The 25,116-nt window shown below is 33.9% G+C and overlaps 2 protein-coding genes across 2 annotated transcripts; both read right to left on the reverse strand.

Annotated features, from left to right (window-relative positions):
- Positions 1 to 187: 187 nt before the first annotated feature.
- LOC116336773 (proline-rich extensin-like protein EPR1) lies at positions 188 to 2,380 on the reverse strand. The gene is made up of 10 exons (XM_031760892.1): positions 2,308 to 2,380; positions 2,144 to 2,236; positions 2,002 to 2,046; positions 1,864 to 1,926; positions 1,420 to 1,497; positions 1,200 to 1,316; positions 923 to 1,024; positions 735 to 833; positions 506 to 595; positions 188 to 336 (listed from the first exon to the last, which is right to left on the reverse strand). Exons 1-10 carry the CDS (start codon positions 2,378 to 2,380, stop codon positions 188 to 190), a joined length of 909 nt encoding a protein of 302 aa, XP_031616752.1.
- A 732-nt stretch (positions 2,381 to 3,112) lies between these two features.
- On the reverse strand, positions 3,113 to 24,429 carry LOC116352576. The gene is made up of 4 exons (XM_031785284.1): positions 23,523 to 24,429; positions 6,253 to 6,406; positions 5,767 to 5,888; positions 3,113 to 5,656 (listed from the first exon to the last, which is right to left on the reverse strand). Exons 1-4 carry the CDS (start codon positions 23,562 to 23,564, stop codon positions 4,667 to 4,669), a joined length of 1,308 nt encoding a protein of 435 aa, XP_031641144.1. The 5' UTR covers positions 23,565 to 24,429; the 3' UTR covers positions 3,113 to 4,666.
- Positions 24,430 to 25,116: the final 687 nt, after the last annotated feature.

The following is a 25,116-nucleotide window of genomic DNA, read 5'->3' on the forward strand; positions in this document are numbered from 1 at the left end:
CATCGATTACAACTTTAGCGATTGGTTGTTCTTGGATAGCCGCTAAAATGTAATAAATCAGAAACTTTTAAATACTAATTGACAGGGCTGTTATTTTCACTCTGTCAGTGCACGCACACAGTAGTGTGCACACTCACACTCAATGTGCGTCGCACACAGTGCTTGTATTTTGAATGTGCACGCACACTTAGTTACAAATTTTCTGACTATATCGTAAATTTGAATAATACTTACGCGTTCCGTAGACCACTTCTGGTTTGACTGGAGTATCTTCGACAGGTGCTGGATATGGGGCATCGATTACCACTTTAGCGATTGGTTGTTCTTGGATAGCCGCTAAAATGAAATAAATCAGAAACTTTTAAGTACTATTTGAACAATTTGAAATTCTCTCAGATCAATTTCTGCTAAGAATTTTAGATATTTTCAAAGATTGGTAAGAAATTGATTTTTTTTGGACCTGAACACATCGTAAATTTAATTGATTCTTACTACTAATACTTACGGGTGCCGTAGATTACTTCTGGTTTAATTGGAGTATCCTCAACAGCTGATGGATATGGAGCATCAACAACTGGTAGTGCTTGGACAACCGCTAAAATTCAGAGCAAATTAGAAACGTTTAAGTACCCTTTGTCTATACATTAATACTGTATAATTAAAAAGTTTTTAAAATGAGATGGACTTTAACAATAGAGTGTACAAGTAAAAACTCAAAGAAAACTATCACTAACGTGCTGATATTTTCGGTAGTGGTGGTAATTCAGGCGCTGGTGGTGGTACGAAAAAGGGCTCAGCGGCAGGTTCAACATAGCTGGTGACAGGTTCGATTGCTAAAGATATGTAAAATTAACGTTCAAGTTGTTGATATGGTATATATTTACAAAATTTAGTGTCATGAATAAATGTATATGAAACTAACGTGTGCCGTAGACTAATTCTGGTTTAATTGGAGTATCCTCAACAGCTGATGGATATGGAGCATCGATGGCAACTTTCGCAATTGGTAGCTCTTGGACAACAGCTAAAATCAAATAAATCAAAAGCTTTTAAATACTAATTGCATTAACAATTTGAAATTTCCTCAGATCAACGTCTGCTGAGAATTGAAAAATTTCAAAGATTGGGAAAAAATGGATTTTTCTCATAGAAACGGTCACAAACTTTGTGACCATATCGTAGATGTGATTAATTCTTACGCGTGCCATAGACTAGTTCTGGTTTGATTGGTGCATCCTCGACAGCTGCTGGATAAGGCGCATTGATAACTTCCGGCAAAACTTCAGTTTTTATGATTGGTTCTTCTTTAAGAATTGCTAAAAACCAGACAAATAGACAAGAAAGTGTGATAATTCGGTAAAATTTATGATTTTTTTTTAATTTTAGCAATTGAAATAAGATAATGTTTGATTAACTTACGAGCTCCATAAACTGTTGCTGGAACTTCCGGAATAGCAGCTACAATAGGTGCATTGAACACTGGTGGTGCAAAATCGACTGATGGAAAAAAATCATCATATTAAATGATTACAATGAGTTCAAAAAGATTTCCGCAAAAAAGCAATTACGATAATTTTTAAAATTGTGGTATATTTGATGTAATATTTTCATTGCATGACGGTAAACCGAATGCAATTTGCCGCTGGCCGCTATGGTTATTATCATTAAAATCCAAATGGAAATTCGCATTTGAATAATAAAATCTCGAGGTTATTTGCATTAAATTGACATAAAATCCGTAACTTATTTATGCCAAAGACTCGAAATAACGTATGAACATCTCATTACGTAATACATTTTTGTTACAAATTATATTCATGTCTAAATTGGATGGCATTTGAAATGGTTGAATTTAAAACTTACCTGGACCGTATACTGGTGATGGAGCATTGACAACGACTTCAGATTTTACGATTGGTTCATTTGCTAAAGTTTAAATCAAACAAAGAAAACGTTTAATCAAAAAGAAAGCACAAAAGAATTGATAAATTGAATACTTACGAATTCCGTAAACTGATGCGGGTACTAGTTCTTCCCTGAAAGCAGCTAATATCAACCAAATGATGAAAAAAAAAACAATATTATGATGTCACAATATAATAAATAAATAAATTTTAAAAATGTTCATTTAGAAATTGCGTACGTTGTGAAATTTCTGGTAACGGTTGTAGTGCAGGTGCTGCTGGTGGTAGAATGAAAGGCTCCGATGCAGGTTCAGGTTCAGCACGTAAAATTGCTACAATTTTGTCGAAAATTAATATTTTCAGCGTAAAATCATTGATCATGTTAATGAGCAAATATGCTTACGTGGGCCATATGCTTCAGCGGGTGCGCCATATATCGCAGCTGGAGCATGTGGTAATGCTGTAATATGACACATATTTGTATTTTATTTTTTCATTAGATCCGATTTTCAAATATCAAACATTTTGCGTGATCAATTTTTTTGACAAATGAAGTAAAAACCGTTATTCAAAGCGATTAACTTACGTTCAGATAGTTTTATGAATGATGGTTGTTTTTGAATTTCGGGCGCTCCATATGCGTTGAACGGTGCACGATAATCGCCAATACTAATAAGTGGTGGAAAACTAACATCAGCATTACTACATAGAGCAAGCGTTGCAAGCACAATAAACAGCTTCTATTTTTGCAATATGAAGAATGTCCCAAACGTTAGTCGAAATGTTTAAGCAAAAATAAAAAAAATCGATTTCTTACCATTCTCGATTGCACTTGTTACAAAAAAAAACTGTACTGAATTCGTATTCGTTCAAGTAAACAAACAACAAAAGAAAACTATTGATGATTTCCAATGAACAATCAAAGTGAGTCTATTGTTTTTCGACATAATTCCATTACCTTTTATACAAATATCCCAGAAAGAGTGATAAACTGGATTTCTTCTTTCTGGATATGCAGCTATGCTCCCATAGATCCAACCATTTGAATGAACCGGATCGTTTATGGTTAAAAATAACGTTTCAGGAACTAATACACTTGAATAAACGTGTCATAATAAATGTAACGATAACTGCAATATACGTAAATAACACAAAGTTGTTTTGTAACTGTAAATTGGTCAGAGAATTGGAAAATACAAAACCACCAGTTTGTTTTTATCAATTTTTTGTTTATTGTTATTTTGTTTTTCAATTTAAAAAAAAAAACACGTAAGCATAAAATTACAAAATTAAACGTTACACGTTGGATATGTACAGGAATGGTACTTAAACATTAATATTTTGGTTATATAGAATCAACGATCTAAAAACAATTCTAAATTCAATGCTTCGCCCCCCATATATCGCACATTTTATTTGTAAGATTATAATGGGAGGTATGCATTTTCTATTGCTGATTTCCGGCTTGCTCTCACCTCTTCTTGTAGTAACTTATATAAAATAAATTAATTTGTGTTTTTTTTGCATTTTCTTCCTTGCATACATCTTTTTTTTTTTTTGCATTTAAAAAAAATATCGTACACATGTGTTTCAATCGTATGGCAAGTCTTATTACATTTGTTTATTTAGAAAAGCTCATGATTTTCCACACAAACACATTAAATGAAATAAAAAAATCATCTCTCATCTTCATTCATTTTGTTCCTGCTGATAAATTATTTGTAAAAATATAATTTGTTTGTTAGTTTGTTGTTTTTTTTTAAAGAAAAAGACATTATATTAAACATTTAAAGTGTTCATTATGTTTACTTCATTTTCTTAAACATGTTCTTTTGCTAGGAATTGTTCACTTCTGATTTCATACCTTAAAAACTACAATTTACTAAAAAAAAAGATAGATCTAACATCGCACATGGTATAAATTTAGTTCGATAAACCAGTTTTGAAGTACTTTCCAATGTTTAAAAGTAAAATGATCCTGATTTTGTCGAACTACATTCGATAATGCGCCAAACAAGAAAAAAATACTGACTTTTACTTTCGTTCCGGCCTAAAATAATATTTTATTTCGAATTGCATTGTGTGCGCGTTAAAGAACGAAAGTTGTTTCAACATCAAAAAAATGAAAATTACAATATTTGTATTTCAATTAGGCAATAGATTGCATCGAAACACAAAAAACACTGGAATTTATTTCATATTTGTGTTTTGACATGGAACAATTATCGATTTAAATTTTGAAAGACAATTGTCCAGATTTTCGGGGCAAAAAAAATGGAAATTCAGGAAATACCAACATAGCTGCATTCTAAACGTAGATAAATTTATATTTTTTATGGGTTTTTTCGTTATTCTGATATAATGTTGTTTGGATAATTGGTATCGTTTCTGCAGGCGCATAAATCGATATATATTAATAAAAGTGTCTTTCAATCAGTGTATTCGGGCTACTGTTCGTGATGTTTTTGAAAGTATAGAAGGTCTTTTAATACAGGTTTTGGCCATATGATAAGTGCTATTTATATAATATACCATGGTGGTGATAAAAAAAAAACAAAAAAACCAAAATAAGTGTGGAGTCGCTTCAGAATGCAAACAATGAGTCGATAATGTTTAGTAAACGTTTGACTTTGTTCAAAGCACGTCACTTTTGAATTTCCATTCGTTTTTTTTTTCTTCAACTGGTATACATTGTCTAAATCACTATTGAGTTTTTTTTTCATTTATTGAAGTTCATTCGTGAGTTTGTGGTTGTATGTAATCTATTTTTTGGAATCATATGGTTTTGCATTGAAACCAACATATCGATTATTTTTTCGTACTTTAAAACCGCCATCGGGAGATGCATGATAATAAACAACACGCCGAATGCCAAATGGATCGATATAACCAAAACTTCCATCTCGATTGTTTGCGTTTGCCTCTCGATAGGTTTCTTCGTGATAATGTCGTGGCAAATAGTATCCAAAACCATTTGAAATTCGTGGATTGTAACGATCGTAACGTTTTTTATCGTCAATGCCATTGCCAAAATCAATTTGATTTGGTGGATAATAGGCGGTGGGTCGTTTGCTGGCACCCCGATAATATGAATGGCGATTGTATAACGGCACATTAGATGCTGTCGATGCAATTGGTAATGGTGTTGTCGACGGCGATGCAGATCCAAATATTGTTGGATCGGTCACACGTATTGGTGCATACGGTACAATCGGTGCAACATCATTTAACGATATGGCCGATGACACAGGCGATTGTAATTCATTATTTATTTGGTCAATGGTATAGGCGGCAACAGGCGTTGGTAATGGCGTATATTGTTTGATACGGATAATTGGAGAATCATCAGCACCACCGTGGTATAACGGTGGTAAAAAGTATTTGGATGGTACATCAATTGGATTTTGTACGGCAAGCGGTGATTGTGGCGTTGCGGTGCTGGAAATAAATGTAGCTGGACTGGTTGGAGGTAAGATTGTTGTGGGTGTTGTGCTTGAAAATACTGGCCTGTACGTGGTTACAGGTGGAGCAATTGTTGTTATTGGTGGTATGAACTTGTTACCACCATCAATTGGTTCAGCATTATAATGAACCAAAATCGATGGCTTACTCTTTGGATAGCCAAAGTCGCCGGTGTCGAGCGCATTCGGATTCGGTATACTTGATATACTTGGAACTGATAACACTGGCGTCGATGAGGTCGTCGTTGATTCGAGTAATTTCGTATTTATTCGTCCATTTGATATTACATCCTTTTGAAAAAAACAAAAAACAAATCACATATTATTTTTTATAGACTTTTGTTAAAAAAAAGCTTCGAATTATTTTTTGATTAAGTGAAGGAATTTATGTTAAAACTCACTTTAATGGGTCGACTCTTTCCAACAAAGATTGTTTTGCTCTTCAAAATTCGATAGCCATCTTTATCGGCTATGTAATCCTTTTGACGCAAATACCCGGACGCATCGATCCAGGCTTCGGTACCTGCATTTTACAATAGATCAAGACCATAGAAAAAGTATTACTAAATGCGATGAATTGAAACAGTTTCGCTCATTGTTAAATTCATTAATTTTTCACAATTCATGCACATTTTTAATTAAATGCATTGACTTTTGGAAAATTGTATTTTGCCTTTAGTGTATCATTACTTGCTCATTATTTTAAATTTGTATTTTGTAATTTCAACAAAATACCATGTTAGACGAGAAAAAAAAATGACAATCATGTGAAATGAATTGGTTTTGCTCATGTTTGGGCAATATTTTGACACACTGTCATTGTCATTTCACAAATGTCCATCATGATGTCTCTAAACAAACATATATTAAATCAATCAAATATTTACCTATAACTGTTCCATCTTTTAGACGTTTTTCGTTGCGAAATTGACCGCTGTCGGTTTGATATCGAAAAAACCGTTCTGGACCCTCATCGGTTTGAATGTGGTATTGACTGCTTTCGGCCGTGCCCCAATCGGCTCGGATTTTGCCAATAGAAAACTGCAAATAATGAACCAGAAAAAGAAGGTGATGAAAACAACAAATATGCATAAACAACAACAAATGGTGGCAACAGTAGACTATATATAGCAGGTGAAATACCATCACGATAATTGGCCGTAAAATTTCAATTCCAATGTAAATGTATATTGAAGAAGAAGAAGAAAATTGTACGGAATCAAGATCGACTAATGCATAATTTATGGTATCGCGCTAATTTTAGGCTCTCTAGCGCGACCGAGTCGGTTTTTTGTTTGTTTTCTATTCGAAGTAAGGTGGAAATAAAATACATAACATTTATTTATGCACTTATTTATTATGCGCACTTAATTCGAGCATGCATGCCAAGAGCACAGGCCATTTTTGTACAATATTCCCATTCAATAAACGTATTGTGAAAAGCAGTAGCCAAAATTGAATGATAAAGCAAGAGAAAAAAAAACAATATTTGGAAAGAAAAAAATATGAAATTATTCGAAGTCGAGTTGTGTTTTCGATTTGAAGTTTATTTTACACTATAATAAAAACGGAATATCATTTAAAGGTCTCTCCAAGAAAATCGCATTGGAAAAAATACAAACCAGCGATCCAATAAAGCCGTACATACGGCACACTATAGAGCAATTTGTAAACATTGTTATAATTGTATGTTTTTGCATGCTAAAATGCAATACGGAATTTTGCGAACTGCATGAACAATTGATATGCGCCATCGATAAAATGTGATTTTTTTTACGAGAAAAAAAACGATCGTTTTAAGGAAAAATGGCCCAATGCAGCTATTGCGTCGTCTGATGAAATATCGAAGACATAAAGGAGAGAAGCAAAACGAGAAAAAACAAACAGCAACAGCAGCAGTGAAAAAGCCCACGTTCATCGATCGCAGATGACTATAACGACGAGAGACAGACAATGAACCGAACAAGACAATGTCATTCATTTGATCATCATATTAATTACCAAAATCGTCTAAGTTTGACACAAATGAAATCAATTCATGATACAATGATTACCTCAGACACATACACATGCAAACACTCTCCCGCGCGATCGCGGGATTTAAATATTATTTACACAAGAATATTAAAAAATTCGTACGATCAAAAATTTATGGAAAATCAAAATGAATGATTTTGGTGAATTTTTTTTTACCATGCGATCTTTGTGTTAATTTTTGAATACGACAAGAGTGAATCGCTTTATTTTTGATGGCACTTGTATGTCGTAAGATAGCGCGAAATGAAATGTGCGCGATGTGTATATATTTTGAGTCCATGTGTTTGTATCCAATCCATAATAATAATTTTGGTTCGTTGATTTGTTTTCTTTTTCTTCTGTTTTATGGGTTAAGTTGTGTACACATGTTACAACAGATACGAATTTTGAAGAAAGGAATTACAAATTTCCATATATAGAAATGAATTCAATGGTCTTTTTTCTTCGTTTTCGTTTGTTGTTCATTATTTTTTCATCATTCGGAACACATGTAATCGCATCTATATATATTTTTTTCTTTTGAGGTAAGTTTAAGAATAAATGGTTTGAGTTAATGGATCAAGGTTATGGTAAAGCCGAAATCGATAGTGAAGTGGTGACCATATATTTCTTTTAAAGTCTAAACACATTGTCATAGTGCATGCTCGATTTCAACCTTCCTTGGTTTTGCACGGTGGCATCAAGTTCACAGAATGCACTCTATGCACTTGTTGGATTCCGTTAAGTTCAAACAACATTCAAATTTTATCAGATTTTAATTCCTCATTTTCAACAAACAAAAACCACATTCACAAATGCCATCACATACCAGCAGTGGCAAAGCGTCAACAGTAAAAGATGAAACTCAATCAATGTCTGCATTTGGTAATAGAAATAGAAAAAAAACTTGTTTCATTGATATTAAAAGTGATTTGCAATCATTACAAATTATATGTGCATAATGTTGATTGAATAGACGAGCACATCGAGAGTGTTTTGCGTGCAACTAAAAAAAATGCGACATGGATATCTAACCAATAACCTTTTGAGTATATGCGACAATGCGCACACGACTGTCAATATGCAGCGAGCACATGTGCGCGAACCACGAATATGAGAATGGCAAACGAACGACGAAGAGACAAAACATTTTTCATCAAGTGCAATAACAAATATCAAACAAAGAAACATGGTAAAATCAAGTTTATTGTCGTCTTCGCCGGTTCGTTTTCATCATTAATGAAATTGACAGTGAAAATTCGAAATGGTTATGGTTTTTTTTGGTGAGATGCGCACAATATTTAATAATAAATATATTGCGGTAGCAATGATCGAATGTACGCGTACTAGCAAAACATTCGTTGTCGGCATTCCAGCGATGCAAAAAAAAACAGCCATGTCTTCAAATAGCCGTTTGAATTTTTTTTCTCCGTTCCTCTTATTTATAGATTACTGCTTATAATTTCCTAATTGGTGATAATATTTAAATGTTCATCGATCCGCTGAAAATGGAATTCTTCATCGTTGTAAGTTGTTAGTTGCTTTGTTTCGTAATTCAAATTCGAGTGCAATTGATTGAATGCTGAATTCGAGACGATCTTCCGTCGGTTGAAGAAAAAAATTATAAATTGAAATTGTTGCTTCAATTTGCCTATTCCAATGATGAATTGAGCGAGTATGTGTGATGTTCAATCAATCATCAACATGTTCGCATGTTCATTTGTCTCTCTGTCGCGATTTATCTATTGGGATTTCGTGTTTAGTTGCGTGTGCAAATTTTGAAATTTTTTTGCGTAAATCAACAGCGTACGACAAGACGATGCTTTTTCTTTCATTTCTGCAACCATTTCTGTGCATACACTCATATTTGATCTGGTAAAATATGTGCGTCAATTACTGGAATACTTCAATAATTACCATGGTCTAATGATATTAGATAATTGCGCAGCCGATAGAAAAAAAAGCCCATAACTCGTCGTAATATGTATTTTTTTAGCCGAGGAAGTTCATGACAAACGTTTTTCTATCAAGTTTCGTACATTTCTTTTTCTTATGCTCGGTACTTTCATCAATTGTTTTTTTTATCGCGCTTATTGAATTTACTTTCGATCGCAAATGAACTCTTATTCAATGTGAATTTGAAGACGGTTATTAAATGGCCTGGCCGGCTGCTTAACTTAGAGAAAAACGACAACAAACATGACAAAAAGATTAATAAAAAATACACCCGCATATTCAAACCACTAGAGAGGTTTGTCATGTTTGACCAATCTCGCCGAGATCTCGACATGATTGATTCAATTTTCGCCATAGATGCGTATACCGGCATACGCAATTACACCCGCTAATAAAAAAAAACAATTAAAAACAACAAATCCCATTTTAATTCTTTATCAAATTGATTTTTATTAAAACGGAATCATGAAGATAATAAAAATATCTTGCATCATGTCACTCTTGAGTGTGTTCAAGTAAATGATTTTCGTTGAGCATTGTCATTTTGTCTATTTGCCCAAGAAAAATGTATTTTTTGAAATTCGAATGTGTGGTCGGTTTTCATTCTAATTACTGGCCATGAATTGACAATGTGAGCGTGAGCGTTTTTAACAATTATCGATTGAACGCAGGAACAAAATGTCCAATATCAAAATTTTACCTCGCTTAATGTTGAGAACAGTTAATTATTTCTTTAGGCACACATTCGCAGTTACAAAACGATTTGAAAAAGTTCCATTCTAATTGCGCCAGCGACAAAGAGAGAGAGGGGGGCAGAGAGAAAGAGAGCAAATAACCTTTAAATTGATTGATTTAATGGTTCCAAGCAATATTTATACATTCTTCTCAATGACTGGCCTATTGAACATTGTCAAAAGGTTCGATTTCTTCAATTATCGAAACAAATTGAATGAATCTAAAAGAAAACATAAACACCTTGACACACGCTTAAGATTCAATCTTTGGCTGTGTCTTTCTAACGGTGTCGGGTTTTTTTCCTTTCCATTGCTTTTTTCACTTTCTTCAGATTTTTGATTTCAGCAAGAAAGAGAGAGATGAATAGAGATCGCGATGGGCTCAAAAGAAAATAAAAACAAATCGTTCGAATTTATCTAAACATAAACATCTAAATGTGATGTCATGTCATGTCAAACCATCGATTTTATTATGGAAATAAAATGAAATTGTCTATTAAAATGAACAAGAGTTGAAATCGATTAATGAAAAAATTTGCGCAATTCGCGAAAAAAAACCACGTCATGTTTTGGAAGAACACGAACATTCGGCATTACAATAAAATTTAATATAGTGAATTCAATGAGTTAAACGATCGCTTTCATTGTAATCGAATGTAGTGCCGTTCATTTTCAGCGTGGCTCTTCGTGCTACCGTTAAGTGTACTGTACATAGCGCATTTCATTTTCTTGCTTAGTTTGTTTGCACTAAATACATAACTTATGGGCCAGTACGAAACGGAACCGACGACGAATAAATCGAATTATTGTTTTAAACTCGTCTTGGCATCTGCCATTGTTTTGAATGCTCAAACAAAAATTCTCCATTTGCATATTTTGCGCACATTTCTACAACCAAACGACAACATTTGGCCATTTCCATTGTATAGATGATCACACGAAGAGGTTGTAAACACATTTTTTGCATTATTCATTAATTTCGGGGGCAATATGGTATTCGCGTATGCTATCTCGATGAACCTTTTGATCTGTGTGTTTTGTCCAAAAAGAATCCGTTATGCAATTTCACAGTTAACTGTCAAAATTGCAGAAACTGCATAGAAAATGTGTGTGTTTTTTTTGGGCACATTTCACAATATTTCTTTCTTTTTATTTGTGTTATTCCCCCGCTTCAGTTTACTTGGGTCGTGCAATTAATTACGAATTCAAGCGGTTCAAAAATTGCGGTGCTGCGTGCACATTTCGCCCAGTCGTGCAACGGTATTTCTTTTATTTTGCTCGCATGTCATTGTCACCAAGTGACTTACCATTTTTGGTGATGCTCGTTCAACTAACCACTTTTCCAGCAACATTTTCATTCGCAATAATATTTTTCTGTTTTCATTGTGCATTGCGCAGAAGCTCTTAAGTTCGAAAAAAAAAACACCGCGACGGTAAGACAATGGTTTTGGGTGTTCATTTGAAAGCAAGCATCGTATCACTTCATGCCGTTGTGCAACTGTTGTTTAAAGACCAGCGATCGTTACAATTTTACGCTTTATTAGAAATGCAGTCAGTAACGAACACCCAATTTCCTTAAATTACACGCTCTTATAACGTCTCTTGACATTCAAAATTAATCGAAGAAACAAATATGCTGCACATGAAGATTTACACAATTCAGTGTTGTTGGTGAAATATTTACAAATGAGAATTTGAAAGCAAACATATATACACAGGTCATGTGCATGATGAAAAATGTTCTCTCATTCAAAACAGCCATAACATTCACACGAAACATAATTCAAATTTCGATGAGTGTTGCTTTCATCGTTTGTACGATGACATAATCATATAATTCACACAAGTGGATCAAGTTCAAAAATGAAACAATTCCGAAAATAGAAAAAAAGCGAAATAAATACCGGCCACTGTTTTGCTCGCATTATTTGATTACCGTTTCGTTGCTCCACTAAGTAGATGTTCGCTTTGTGGTGTGTGCTTTTCTCTCTCGCTCTCTCTCTGTCTCCCTTGTCTATGGTAAGTATCTTTTTCTTTGGTTCGTTAATTATGCGGTATGTTTTGTAGGCTGTTTGCTATTGTTTCTAATCTCATTCGTTCTCTTTCTCTTTTTAGCCACAAAAAAGGTCAGCTTCATATATGTTAGCCTTTTTGTCATTCACCTCATTTTGCTATCTCCTTTTCTCGCCATCTTCCACCGTCGCTCTGAATTGATTCCGAAATTTAAATGGTATTTTGTTGGTTTCGTGCTTGTGGCGTGATTAATTACAATTTAGTTTGTGATTGCTCAAAATCAACCGCTATACAAAATAACAATTAATTGATACATACGTTCAATTTTTCCCGATGCAGCAAAAAATTCAATACGTCCAAATATGACATACCAACTCATATTGATTGTATACATTAAATTATTATCCATATTATTGTGCTGAAAAAGTGCGATAATCTATTTCAATGCTAAGAACACGATTTTGATCGAAAAGCAGCGATTTAATAATATAAGAAAACAAACCTCCAGGCAAATACTAATTTAACATGCGCCCATTCTCTTCGCAAAATCTTTCAAATGTGAATTTCATTTGATCAATGGGTCCATGCTCTTGTGTTTTTTTTTTGGTCAATTGATTTATTGAACTCGATTGAAATGATATACAAAGACAGTTCATGACATTGATGTTTGTCGTGCCTCGTGCATTTCGGATCTGTTTGCGTGTGTCAAATACCTCAATTTTTTTTACTATTGATACACTCATTGTGTTATTATTTCTATAAAATTCAATTTTCGGTTCGGTTGTATTGTGCCAAAGAAAATGCTATAGTATTTGTGCAGGAAGGAGTCTTGTGAAATGATTTTTTTTTTAAATTTGATTTGTCGGCCCACTCGAATTCGGTAAATTGTATAAAATTCAATTGGATCAATATCAATGACAATTTTGCGTGTGTGAATTGTCTCTTCAATCGATCACTCACCACTGTTGCTGTCACACACAAAACACATCTAAATATGGTTAGCGATGAAAAATGGTCATCGCGTGTTTAAGCAAAATTACCCGCTACGCTTGGTGCGGGAGAGAACTAAACGATCTGTCTCGAACAGTGATGTTTTTTTATGGTAAACAATATTATATCCAAAATTAGAGTTTCAGATATAAATTGCAATGTCAATTGCAACCTTGATACGAACATATTACGAGATCAGTACACTTCCTCGCGCAGTCATTCACATTTCACATCGATGCGAAGCACATTTTTTTTAAAAGCACACATAATATTTTACACACTCTATGATTTCATTTTGCGCGGTTTTTGTGTCGTTTTATGCTCAGATATTTACACATGCGGAGATCAGTTTTATTTTTGTTTCGTTTCTTCGTGTTTGTAAATTGAAGTAATCATGAAGCATGACTAAATGTGCATTTGTATATCTGATGATTTGATGTGAGGGGAAAAAATGACACGCCAATTAAATAAACAGCTAATTTTTTTTTGAATACAAAACTGCAATTTTCTGTTTTATTAAATAAAATGATGAAAAATTAAAGAAATACAAAGGCTCATCAAAACATGTCATTATCATACTCTTGATCTAAATGCGATTCGGATGCACACGGACGGAAAAAATGATGACCAACAGGGCTTGAAATGAAGACCACATGCGATTAAACTGTGTCAAATTGATTGTAATAAATTTAAACATCTCATAAGGAAATTGATTGTTCCATTGATAAAATCCAATTTGATGATAAATCGATGCGTTTTCGAATGGGATTTCTTTCATGAAATTCTTTCATACTGAATCACTTATTGCACAAAAGAAAAGTGAAATAAAGAAAAACAAAGAAAAATGAATGAATCTTTTCAACTCGCCGTATGTGAATTCGAAATGCGCTTCCTTAAGGATGGGTAGTAAAATTGCGGTGCAAACTATTGAGGTCACATAAAAAACCAGCACATCACACTATTTTCATAGACCGAATTAATTATTCAACTTAGTGTGTTTAAGTTTGAATAGTCATCAATTAAAAAATAGAAAGAAAGAAGCAAAACCATTACGGTTTTCACAGACAGAGAGAGATAGAAAGAAAAAGAGTAAGAGAGACACAAACAAATATAGAGAAAAGAAACAATAGCGATACAAACCGAGCTGCGATTATCTCAAGTCACATTTTATCCGCATTGCTTTGTGCACTAAACATTAAATGTGACGCATTGTAAATGGGCGAGTAGCAACGAACACACACACAACCACACACACATGAGAGATAGTGCGTCAAAGCGATAACAATGAAATTAAACAAATATCCCATTTATGGCGAATAATTATAATTTAATTTTTAATTGTTTATTCAACCATTTCTTATGCGTTCATATTGCAAACGTAACACAAAATTTTGTATTTAAACCAACAGTTGATGTGGTCACATACAAATGAACCTCATCATTTGTGGCTAGCATTTGATGAAATTTTATGTTAAATTGTTTTGTTTTTGTGCGTGAAATGTTTTTCATGATGCCGTCAGTTTTCGAATTTGACGTTTTTTTCTTTTATTTGAAAATGTGTTTGTTATGTTTTATTGTTGTTGTAGTAGTAGGTGAGTGGTGTTTTTGTTGTTGTCCGAAACCTTGTTCAAAGTGGTTTGCGTGTGCTTCGTCAAAATTCCGAATTGGAAAAACACAAAAGTAGCCGCTTTTTTCTTGTGTTTTTGAAGGAAAAGAGGTTCAAAAAGTTCTTTTTTTCATCAACCAAAAATGAAGACAAAAAAAACACATAAATAACGTTTGGCAAACGCATAACACAACAAAATTGGTAAAAACAAAGTCTGCACAGGTCTATTGTGCTAAATGTGCGAGTGTGTGCGCTCGCATATGCTCACGGATGAATTTATGCTGGTTGCCAATTGTTTTCGATGATTGCAAAAGTTAATTGACAATTATTTTGTTTTGTTACGTTCATTGTCTTCTGCATACATATTACGGCAAGGGTCACTGTTGCTGTTGCCGTTGTCCCCATCGTCGTCATTCATAAGACAAATCGCACTTTGCATATATTCGGATCAAATAATTTTCTTTTACAAACCAAAATGAAACCATTTACTCAAGAAGCGTACACATTTTTACAAAATTCAAACAAACACGATGTAATCAAATTGTTATTACGAATTGTTGTTTTTATTATCTTCAACAATGTATAACGTTTGGACAATCAAACAGCTCCAACATTTAAAATTAAAAAGCAACAAAAAATGCACATTTCCTCCTTCATAAGCAACGTAAGTACTTTTCATCAACTTGATTAAATTGGTCTATCGAGTGTATTACATGCTCATGGCATCTCATTATGAGTAGTGAACGAAAGAAGAAGAAAAAAAAAAAACCAAACACAAGACACAAATGAAAAGTAAAATCCAAACAATCACGATTGAGAATCTTGGTGTGCATGGTAATTGAATACGTACAGTTAAAAAAAAAAGAGAAGAAGACGAAAACCAAAATAAAACAGTGCAATTGAGTAATCGTGATGTGTTGGTGGTGGCGGCGGCTTAAGCGCAACATTTTCAGCTGAATCATTTACATGAGCACATTTCACACATTGATAGCATCGATTTTGGGTGTGAATTAATCATAACAATAAAAGCCGTTGAATCATGTGTAAATTATGAAGATGTTCCATGCTTCAATAAATTGATGCTCACGATCTCATACACACACACGTAAGTTCAAGGTGCAAGCAGAAGAAAAATCCAATAAATTTCATAATGACGACGGTGCTTGATCGATAGAATAACATTAAGTTGGAAAAATACATAGAAAAACAACGCCAAATCAATTTTCAACAAAAATACACGTGAAAAAGTGATCATAAAAAGTGAAATTACTTTGATGTTATGACGAATTTATTCAATTTGAATCGTTTAAATGATGCTAACAATATAGTTTGTATCTATTTGTATGACCGATGATGACCAGAATTTAACTATTTGACATGATACCATTTCGAATGTGATTTTGTTTGATATTAATCCAATTTTATGCGCTCGTTACAGAGTCAATGAATTTGAAAAGAAATTAGCCCATCCAACAATGTAAAGTTGAAACGAAAAATTGTTGGTTTTTATTTAAATCAGTGTTTGTTATAGACAAACAATGACATTTCTTATTACAACAAAGCAATAAGAGTTTGAGTATATAAAAGACATCAATCATTTGATTAATATCATCATGTTCATTCAAAAGCTATAATGACAATTGTGTAAAAACGTTCAATCAATTGAAAATTGGATTAGGCATGATATCGCCCGCTGCTACGCATTTTGTTTCTGGCAAATTGGAATGTTTATTGGATTGTGTGTATGCGTAATCGAGTGAAATGAATCGTCGTGTGTTATGTGTCAAAAATGTGCAAAATGCGTTATGACGCCAGCCACACACGCACAAGCACAAAGGTAAACAAAACAAAACCAAATAAAAAATCTCTCTTGGCGAACCGGTTTAAATAACAGCAAATGAATTGTGTGCCATTTTTCAAATGGCCCTTTAAAATATTTCGCGTTCAACTAGACCATATATCAGAGTTCATTTCATGTTGAATCTGAATCAAAAACATGTCTTTCATCGTCGTGCACAAAATAGAATGTAGAGAGAGAGAAAGAGAGTAAAAATCATTTAAATAAATCTCCAGCCATCTAATTGTTAACATAAACCAAGTGCGCTCAATGAATACCAATAGGTTTTAAGTGTTTTTTTTTATTTCTTTCTGTCCAAACAAAACTGAAACTCACATTGCACACATAAATCTACTGTGAAATTACATAAATCTAAACGCAAAGCAAACTGAAGAGAAGCGCGTAATCTTGAATTCAACTCGATTTTGATGATATCTCAATTTGTTTGTGTGTGTTTGCTTTTTCATTAATAAGTCATAAAGAAGTCATTTCTTCAAATATTCATTTCTTTCTTTCTTCTCATCATGGTATTTCTGCGACTAGAGCGCGTGCGTATTTCATTCAATTTTGCGATGAATGAGTGCGCGGAAAACGAATATATACAAAAAGAAATTAAATTGAAGTGGATGGAATTCTGCGCGCGCTGTGAGTGCACACCAGCACACTATGTGTTCAATTTGAAATACGCGCCAAGTCACATTATATGTAAACAAAGCGATTAAATGTTGAAAACAGAATTACGTACTACGAATGAGTTACATGGCAAAAAAAAATACTGTACGATGTGTTTTACAACTGTCTTCGTTATGAATTTAATTGTAGACCGGTGTTGATCAAACGAATTTTAGCACATATCATTGCCCCGGCTCATTTCAATATTCTTCATGACTGCACACCCGATATTCATTGCCTCTGGCCATCCTCTTCAAATGAAATGAAAAACTGCGTTAAGAATCGATAAAGAAATATGATTTGGCATACCAATTTGGCCAAACCGTAGTTCCTATTACATGTACGAAATGAACGCATTTTTACTACGTCATGATTCATCTAATATGCAATGCTGCATAGTCCGAGCCGCTTAATAACTCGAACCATTCGCATTAATGAATAATAATTTTGTATTTTAGACACACTGCAAAATGAATTGTGGCTTAAATGTGTACACGTGACGTTCTTACTTTTAAAATGCGCGCCCGCAACCATACACTCACACACACATTTATGCACATCTTTTTATTTGCCCGTCGTGAATTTCAATCCAAAATGAAAATGGTGCGCTTGAATGCATGTGCGAAATCAAGATAAAGCGATAAATGGAGAAAAAAAAATTCCAAGCAATAAGCGTAAAAACACCCACAATTTATTATGCTAGATTTTAACATTAAAAATAAAATTGAAATAGACACTTGAATAGGCAAAATGGAATAGGTGAAAATATAATAAAAGCACACGGCGTCGCATCAGACGAAGCAAAGCGTGGCCATGCAATAGTTCCTGATTTCTGGCTCAACGACGTTTTGCAATAATGAGGTTGTTATTTTTTTACAGACATATATATGTATTTGGTTAAAAGAGCCGGGAAAATCGAAACTCACTCAAAAAATTCCGGCTCCACAGTTTTACATTTTGCGATAAAAGTATCTTCCCATGACAATGAAAGACTATCTTCGTCTCGCCTCAAACTTTCAGCTCAGCATTTTAATATTTCGCGCGATTCTCTGATCTTTTCAAGGTGTATGCTTAGTTTATTACACACACATACTGATTGATTTCAATGAAACAACAACAAAACAGAAATATTGTACATGGAGTGAATAAAAAAACGTCGAAGATTTGTTTTTTTTTGTCATCAGTCATATGAGCCCTTTTAAAATTGACATATGATTGTCAATTATCCAATTAATATTCCACAAATGATTACGTTTTGAACATGAACACAAATCGATCGCACCAGTCAGCGATTCAAATCAATAATAACCACCAACATTGGTGACAACTGATACGAGACAAACATAATCAATTTTTGTTTTGTCGTCCCGAGCATAGACATTTTGAATTGGGAACCCGTAAAATTACACGAACAAACTTGGCAAGGCAATCGATATTCTTTTCGAAATATATGTTCAATGCGGAAAGGGAAAGTTTCTTGTTATTTTTGGATCGAAGTGCTTTTTTATATATATGTTTCTTATGATATTTGACCTTTTTTCCACTCGTAGTTCGACGTCGTATTCACTCGCCAGATTTCTTTCTGTCTGCTTCACTTCGTAGCGAACTTTTTTTTTCCATTGTAAGTCTTTCACTGAAAATCGTGAATATGTGATATTTTAATCTTTTTTGGCTGTTGCAAGTGATGCAAAAAAAAAAAAAATCCCACACCAAATGGATGCCAACTGGAAGTCAAGACTATGTTATGCTCGCATAACTACTTCCTCTTCGTTGAAATGTTACAATTTTTTTTTGCTATTGTGATTGCACTACTTCTCGATTGGTCAGTGTTTGTGTATATATTTTTTCTATCAAAAACTTAAATGCCCAGGCATATTTCAAGTATTATTGAGAAAGAGTTTCGCACTCTCGATGTTCAAAAGACAAAAACAACAACAGCCAAGCATTTGGTTGACATCGATCAGAGAGTTTTGGTCAATGTGGGAGAAAGAAAGACAAATTAATGGATTTTTAACTTGTTTCAAGACATTTTTATGACCAATTGACCATATATGAGCATATTTACAATGCAAAATGTAGTCAAGAGAGAATTGAACGAGAAACCAGCGAAAAATAAAATAAATATTCACATTTTTACACGTGCGTTGTGTTTGCAAGCAGTCCAGAGAGTCGAGCATCGAAACATTGCATAATCAATCACCGAAATGCTGAATCGCAACACCACACTACCATTGACATCGTAAGCAAGAAAGAGAGAAAGAAAGATAAAGTAACTCGATATGATGTATACAACCGAAAAGGAGTCACCGAACGATGCGAAATTTAAACCGAGAAGATTACATGAGCCAAATTCGGAATTAACATTTTTTTTTGTATATGAGTGAGGGAGAGAGAGATGACGATGATCATGAGAGACGAAACAAACAATAAAAAAGATTGTAGAGCAATTATCGTATTTTAATAATGAACCATTGCATGCTCATATTTATGTGTGATCCAAAGCATGTTTATTGATAATTTGTTATAGATATGTGGTCATTAGCACGTTAATGGGCACTAATTATGTCGCGCATCATGTGTGTAATGAAAGCAAGTTGACGAAAGTGAAATGAAGCATCATATAAGCAAATTAACCGAAAATCTAAAGACAATGCTCTTTACTTGATTTACATACATGTAAAAATTAGAGTATTTATCTTTCATTAAATTGGAGTACTTCAAATTCGGTAAATGCGTTCGAAAATTGAACCCATGAAAAAACGGTATGTAAGGTTGCGGCCACATGTTTCCGAATCACGATAATCAACACGACCATTTTTGGGAAATTACAAATTAAAATTGTTTCTTTCTTGCAAGTGGTGCAAGGTCTGAAATGGCCACTCTTAGTTTTTGCGTGTCGATGAAAAATTCCATCGAACTTCACCGCAATGATGCAAAAAAAAAGACAACAACAAGCATTTGCATTTTCAACGAATGATAAATTTCGAATTGAAATATTTTTGCAAACACACACCTGACACCATCGCCGACTCTAACATTGATTGATTGATTTTTCTACAATTTTTCAATTAATGAAGCAAGTATGAAAAACATTGCCGACGGAACAAAATTAATATTTAAAAAACAAAAACAGTAGCGTCAATATGATCGACACGAAAATTGGCAAAACACATAACAAAATGAACGTTATTATAGACCGGATACATCGTTATGTGTCTATCGCGAGTACATCAAACGTAAAATGCACTCACCGAGGGTATTTTTCTTTTCCTCTGTTATCAATCAGCATAACTTTAACCGAAAATTAGATGAAAAAAAACGCAATGTGCCGGACTATATTGCATGCGACGCTTTGTACACACCAACATTTTATATTTAGAGCGATCGATAAGCCACACGCGATTGCATAATCGCAACTGATTGATGATTTATTTGATTGTTTCTTCTTCTTTTTCTGGCAACGCAAATGCCGTCAATTTAATTTTTTTTTCACGTCGATTGAATTTCTATGAAAATTGCATGCCTCGATTGCGATTCCGTCATCGTACAAAATATCAAACTCCGTCGGATATATTACAGTGATTAAAATTAAGTGCATTTTTTCCACTCTAATGTAATACAAACGTTTAAAAGTGATTCACGCGGCAAATGTAAATTGGTTAGCAAATCTATGGATCTGGCAATCAAAGCTAAAATACTACGGGCTCAACAAATGTTTGCAATGAAAAAAAAAATGTACTCACTCAAACCGATATTGAATCATGGTCGATTGGATCGATACAAAGAATGATTCGAAATAAAAAAAATCAGAAGAAAAATGCTCAACGAAGATTGAATACGCCGGTAGTTGTGACCTTGTCGAAAATCGATGAAAACAAAAGCGTTTACAAACATATTGACAATTTATTGGATTTGATGTACACGCGCGCGCACACGATTGGGTGGCACATTACTTTTCAATTGTTTTCGGAATGTAACTAAATGTGACAATTATCATAACCATTACATTTTTCATGAGCTGAAACGAAGCATTTTAATTTTCAAAACAAGTATGCGCAAAAATTGATTCGCAGCGTTCGCATCGAAGTGATGATGCCACTGAATTTTAATGAACAACGACACAATATACTTAGCGCGTGGACAAAAGATCGCTTGTTATTCCATGAATTTGTTTTAAATAATAGAAATACGCGACAATTGACACAGAATTAATCGCCTATGTTACGGAATTTGTGTAAATTTTTTTCTTTGCCACTTTTTCGGTGCGAAAATGAAGAACGCGCGCACATTTAGAATTAGAAATGATTTAAGTGAATTGATTTGCCTTGAAATATTTATTTTCGTTCAACCGAATTTGAAACGGATACGCTGATTGCAGTTTCCAGTGAATTTAACGAATTCAAATAGTGTATATTGTATGGACGTCAGTATGCCAGCAGCACAAATTGCAGCTTACTAATTCCTTTGGTGTGAATCCACATCCGAAAGCGAAAGCGCTTGTCGTCACCCATCGAACGAAAGAGAACTTCGAAACAAAGATAACAAAAGCAAATACGTAGAAAGAAGAAAACAGAAGAAAAACACATACGTAATAGACAATGTATACATACATATTAAATAATATTACAAAATCGAGTTAAACGAGAAAAAAGAAGATGAAAGAGATGGAAAGAATACACTATACACATAATATCTGTGTTGTTTTCATTTTGCAAATAACGTGTGTGCTTCTTCTCCGTCAAATCGGAACTAAATATACCAATGAAAATGGTTTATTTTTTCGTTTGCCACAGTCCTACACTAAATTCGTCTATTTTCCTTGGCGAATTTATGCTTGTTTATTTCGTGTTATATCTGGTTAACGTTTATGGATGTGGATGCATTTGAATGTCGAGATCTTGTTAAAAGTACCACAGACTCATTTAATGTATGTTCAGCGAAGAGAATAACACGTAAAATTCCAAAATCATGAAATAATTGTAACTCGCTCGTTTGTTTTTTACTCGCACAGTATGTGTGCATGTTCATTTTTCTGTGCGGCTCGTGTATGCTTTTCCATTTCTATTTGCTTTACTTTTCATCGACTTTGTTTGTTATTTTCGTTGTTGTTGATGTTGTTTTTTTTAACTTGCAATTTCATTCATCGCTTCACCTCTATTACTGCATTGGGAGCATATCGATGAATGCATTTGATCTCTCTGAATGTGGAAGTTGTAATAAATCGGAATTTACGTTGTTTACTCTCGATTAACTCTCGGCAAATATGCGACATGGCATTTTCTCATCGAAATCTATTTACTCTTTTCTTTTCACGCATAAAAAAATATCGTTTGTTCATGTGCTGAAATCAGGAGATTTATTGAACTGTTGCGGTAAATCGGAGATTTATTTGCATTTTTTAAGTGAAAAAAAGCCAAGACGTTGTCACATTCAATCATGATATCATCGAATGTTGACTTTTTGACCAATAACACATAATTTTTTCTGCTTTACAGCACCCAAACACACCGCCTGCATACACAAGACCACAAAATTATTTTAATCACGTTTCCACCAAAAATTTAAATTACATACATTTTGCAAAAAATGAGCAACCAGAAGAAAAAACACACACACACACACACACATACACAGCCTCTGTGGCACATTAGTAGTTTGTCATTACGATCAATGGCCGTTTGAATGTGTGACTGCGTGCAATGCGAGGTTTTTTCTCTTCTTATTTACATCTGTAGGCAATTTTCGTTGTCATCTAATACCAATTTGTGTAAAAGAGCGTGCACCGCATAGTAAACACACATAGAAACAGAAATTTTTGTGGTTTTGCGGCAGAATTTTTTTTGCAGTAGTCAAAGTAATGTGTGTGTGTGTGTGTGTGTGTGTGTGTGTGTGTGTGTGTTAGAACGACAAAACTATAAACATTGTGTGCATGCATAATCAATTTAAGTGAGTCGAACTAATCTCCACGTGCATCCGTCTTACGGTGTATTGCATTGCAACAATAATAAAACGATAGATTGATTACTTTAGTGCTAAAAATGTTCGCGCTCTGTCGATAGACATTTTTACCGCTCTTTTGTTTTTCATAAAAATTGTCGCCTTTTTCTTGTGTTTAATTTGCACTTAAAAACAATCGTCACATTTCATGCATCATTATTGTATTCATTCTTTCCAGGCGACACTTTTATTTTTATTTCATTCATTTTTCTCTTTTACCATTGATCTCTAGTCGGTGGAATTTGAATGACTTTTTTTTCTTCTCTGATTATTGTTTTGCTGGTTGCCTATTTCTTTATTATCGAAAAATGTAACATAAATCACGATTTAACTTACCAATAAAATAATCGACTGCAAATAAAAACCGATTTGGTTCATTTTGGCTCAATGAATATGCGATGCAGGTCTCGGTTTGCGTGTATGCTCTACACAGATCGTATTTATGTGTGTCTCTATCTCTTTCAAATAATTGGTGCGAGTACGTGTCTCTTTGGTTTTTGTTCGCGATTCGGCAAATGTGATTTTTCTTTTGTGCTCACTTCCGTGGGTGTAATTGGTTGTGTGTTATTTTTTTGTGTTTTCAAATTCTTTTACTTTCTTACAAATTCATTTAAATGTCACACCGGTGTGTTCAATCTTATCGATAAATTTTCTTTTTTTGTTGTTGTTTTCTTTATTATCGAATTATCCGGTTTTCAAAGTGAATTTTCGTCAAAAAACTGCACGAATATTGCAATATATCAAAATCATAGTTGTGTTTAATGAATTTGGCAACAAAATGATTTTCATTTCAATTGAATTACATCTTCTTTCCACGAATGGAAAGGCAAAAAATTCGATAAATTTATGGTGGAAAATTCACGAAAATTTCTCACGAATTGCACATTGGATATTTTGTTATTTTAAATTCGTCAAGTTACACTTTGACCATTCAACCAAGTTCGCAGAAAAATGTTCGCGATAAAGCCGAATTTTCTTTCCCTTTTTTTTCGGAAAAATTCTGATGTTCTAAATTAAAACACTAACGATCGTTTAGTTCGGTAAAAAGCACGCAATTAATCGAAAATAAATAGTAAATAAAATTATATCGAGCGGTTAATTTGTTCACGTCTTGTATCGTCGATGGCGCTAATGCCACTGGATTGCAAATAATTTGTTTTGTTGTTTATCTCTTGAAGCCCGGCCATACATACATCGAGAGCGTGAGTGAATGAGTAACGTGTTTGCGGTCTCTTGAGAGAGGCGCGTGTGTATGGTTTTGGCGTTTAATACATTTTTTTATTGTATTTGCTGTTGTTCAACTTCAGCATCAACAGTTCATTACGTTGCTACTTGCATGAGTGTGAATACGCGCACGGTTATTCCCACACCATACGAAAGGAAAAAAACGCAAATCAAAAACCCCGTTAAATGTGTCTGTTTGCAATGACTACGATGATGACGACGACGACGTTCGACGGATTGCACGGTTGAAGTTCGAAATGCTACAGATCAAATCATATGGCGACAACGACATCAGAACCAAATTGCATCTCTTTCGAGTTGAACTCTTCGCCACACTTTGAGACTGTCCAAAATTATCACGCAATTTAATTAAACATGCTCGCTGCACTCTCGAATTGATATTGATAAATTGTGACTGTTGTCAATTTCAAGTCGAGCGGCTGACTGAGTTTGATTAAGAGCACTGAATTTATTGTATGGAAACAAACGTCGAAACATGCATGCAATACTCGGTTTGATTTTTTTGTTTTTTGGGCTGAATTTTGTGTGGATTCTGAAAACGGTGTCGTCATGAAGGTAGCGTGTATAATAAATCAAAAATCGGGACAGTTTCGCATTAAATTCGTCTGCAAATATTGGGTACAAGTAGAGCAAAGCATTTCAAATTAAAAACACATGGTAAGCGATTGAAATGATCATCAATGGA

This window comes from Contarinia nasturtii, unplaced genomic scaffold (genome assembly GCF_009176525.2).
Source record: "Contarinia nasturtii isolate CC-2019 unplaced genomic scaffold, AAFC_CNas_1.1 Cnas_scaffold_187, whole genome shotgun sequence".
Lineage (NCBI taxonomy): Eukaryota > Metazoa > Arthropoda > Insecta > Diptera > Cecidomyiidae > Contarinia > Contarinia nasturtii.

Coding starts and splice junctions, on each gene's coding strand:
- LOC116336773 (XM_031760892.1), bottom strand. CDS start 2,380: ATGTGTCATATTACAGCATTACCACATGCTCCAGCTGCGATATATGGC. Junction 1,498..1,863: donor ATCACCAGTATACGGTCCAG/GTAAGTTTTAAA, acceptor TTTTTCCATCAG/TCGATTTTGCACCACCAGTG. Junction 1,025..1,199: donor AGAACTAGTCTATGGCACGC/GTAAGAATTAAT, acceptor ATTTGATTTTAG/CTGTTGTCCAAGAGCTACCA.
- LOC116352576 (XM_031785284.1), bottom strand. CDS start 23,564: ATGAACCAAATCGGTTTTTATTTGCAGTCGATTATTTTATTG. Junction 6,407..23,522: donor TGCAGTCGATTATTTTATTG/GTAAGTTAAATC, acceptor CATTATTTGCAG/TTTTCTATTGGCAAAATCCG. Junction 5,889..6,252: donor AAAAGATGGAACAGTTATAG/GTAAATATTTGA, acceptor TGTAAAATGCAG/GTACCGAAGCCTGGATCGAT.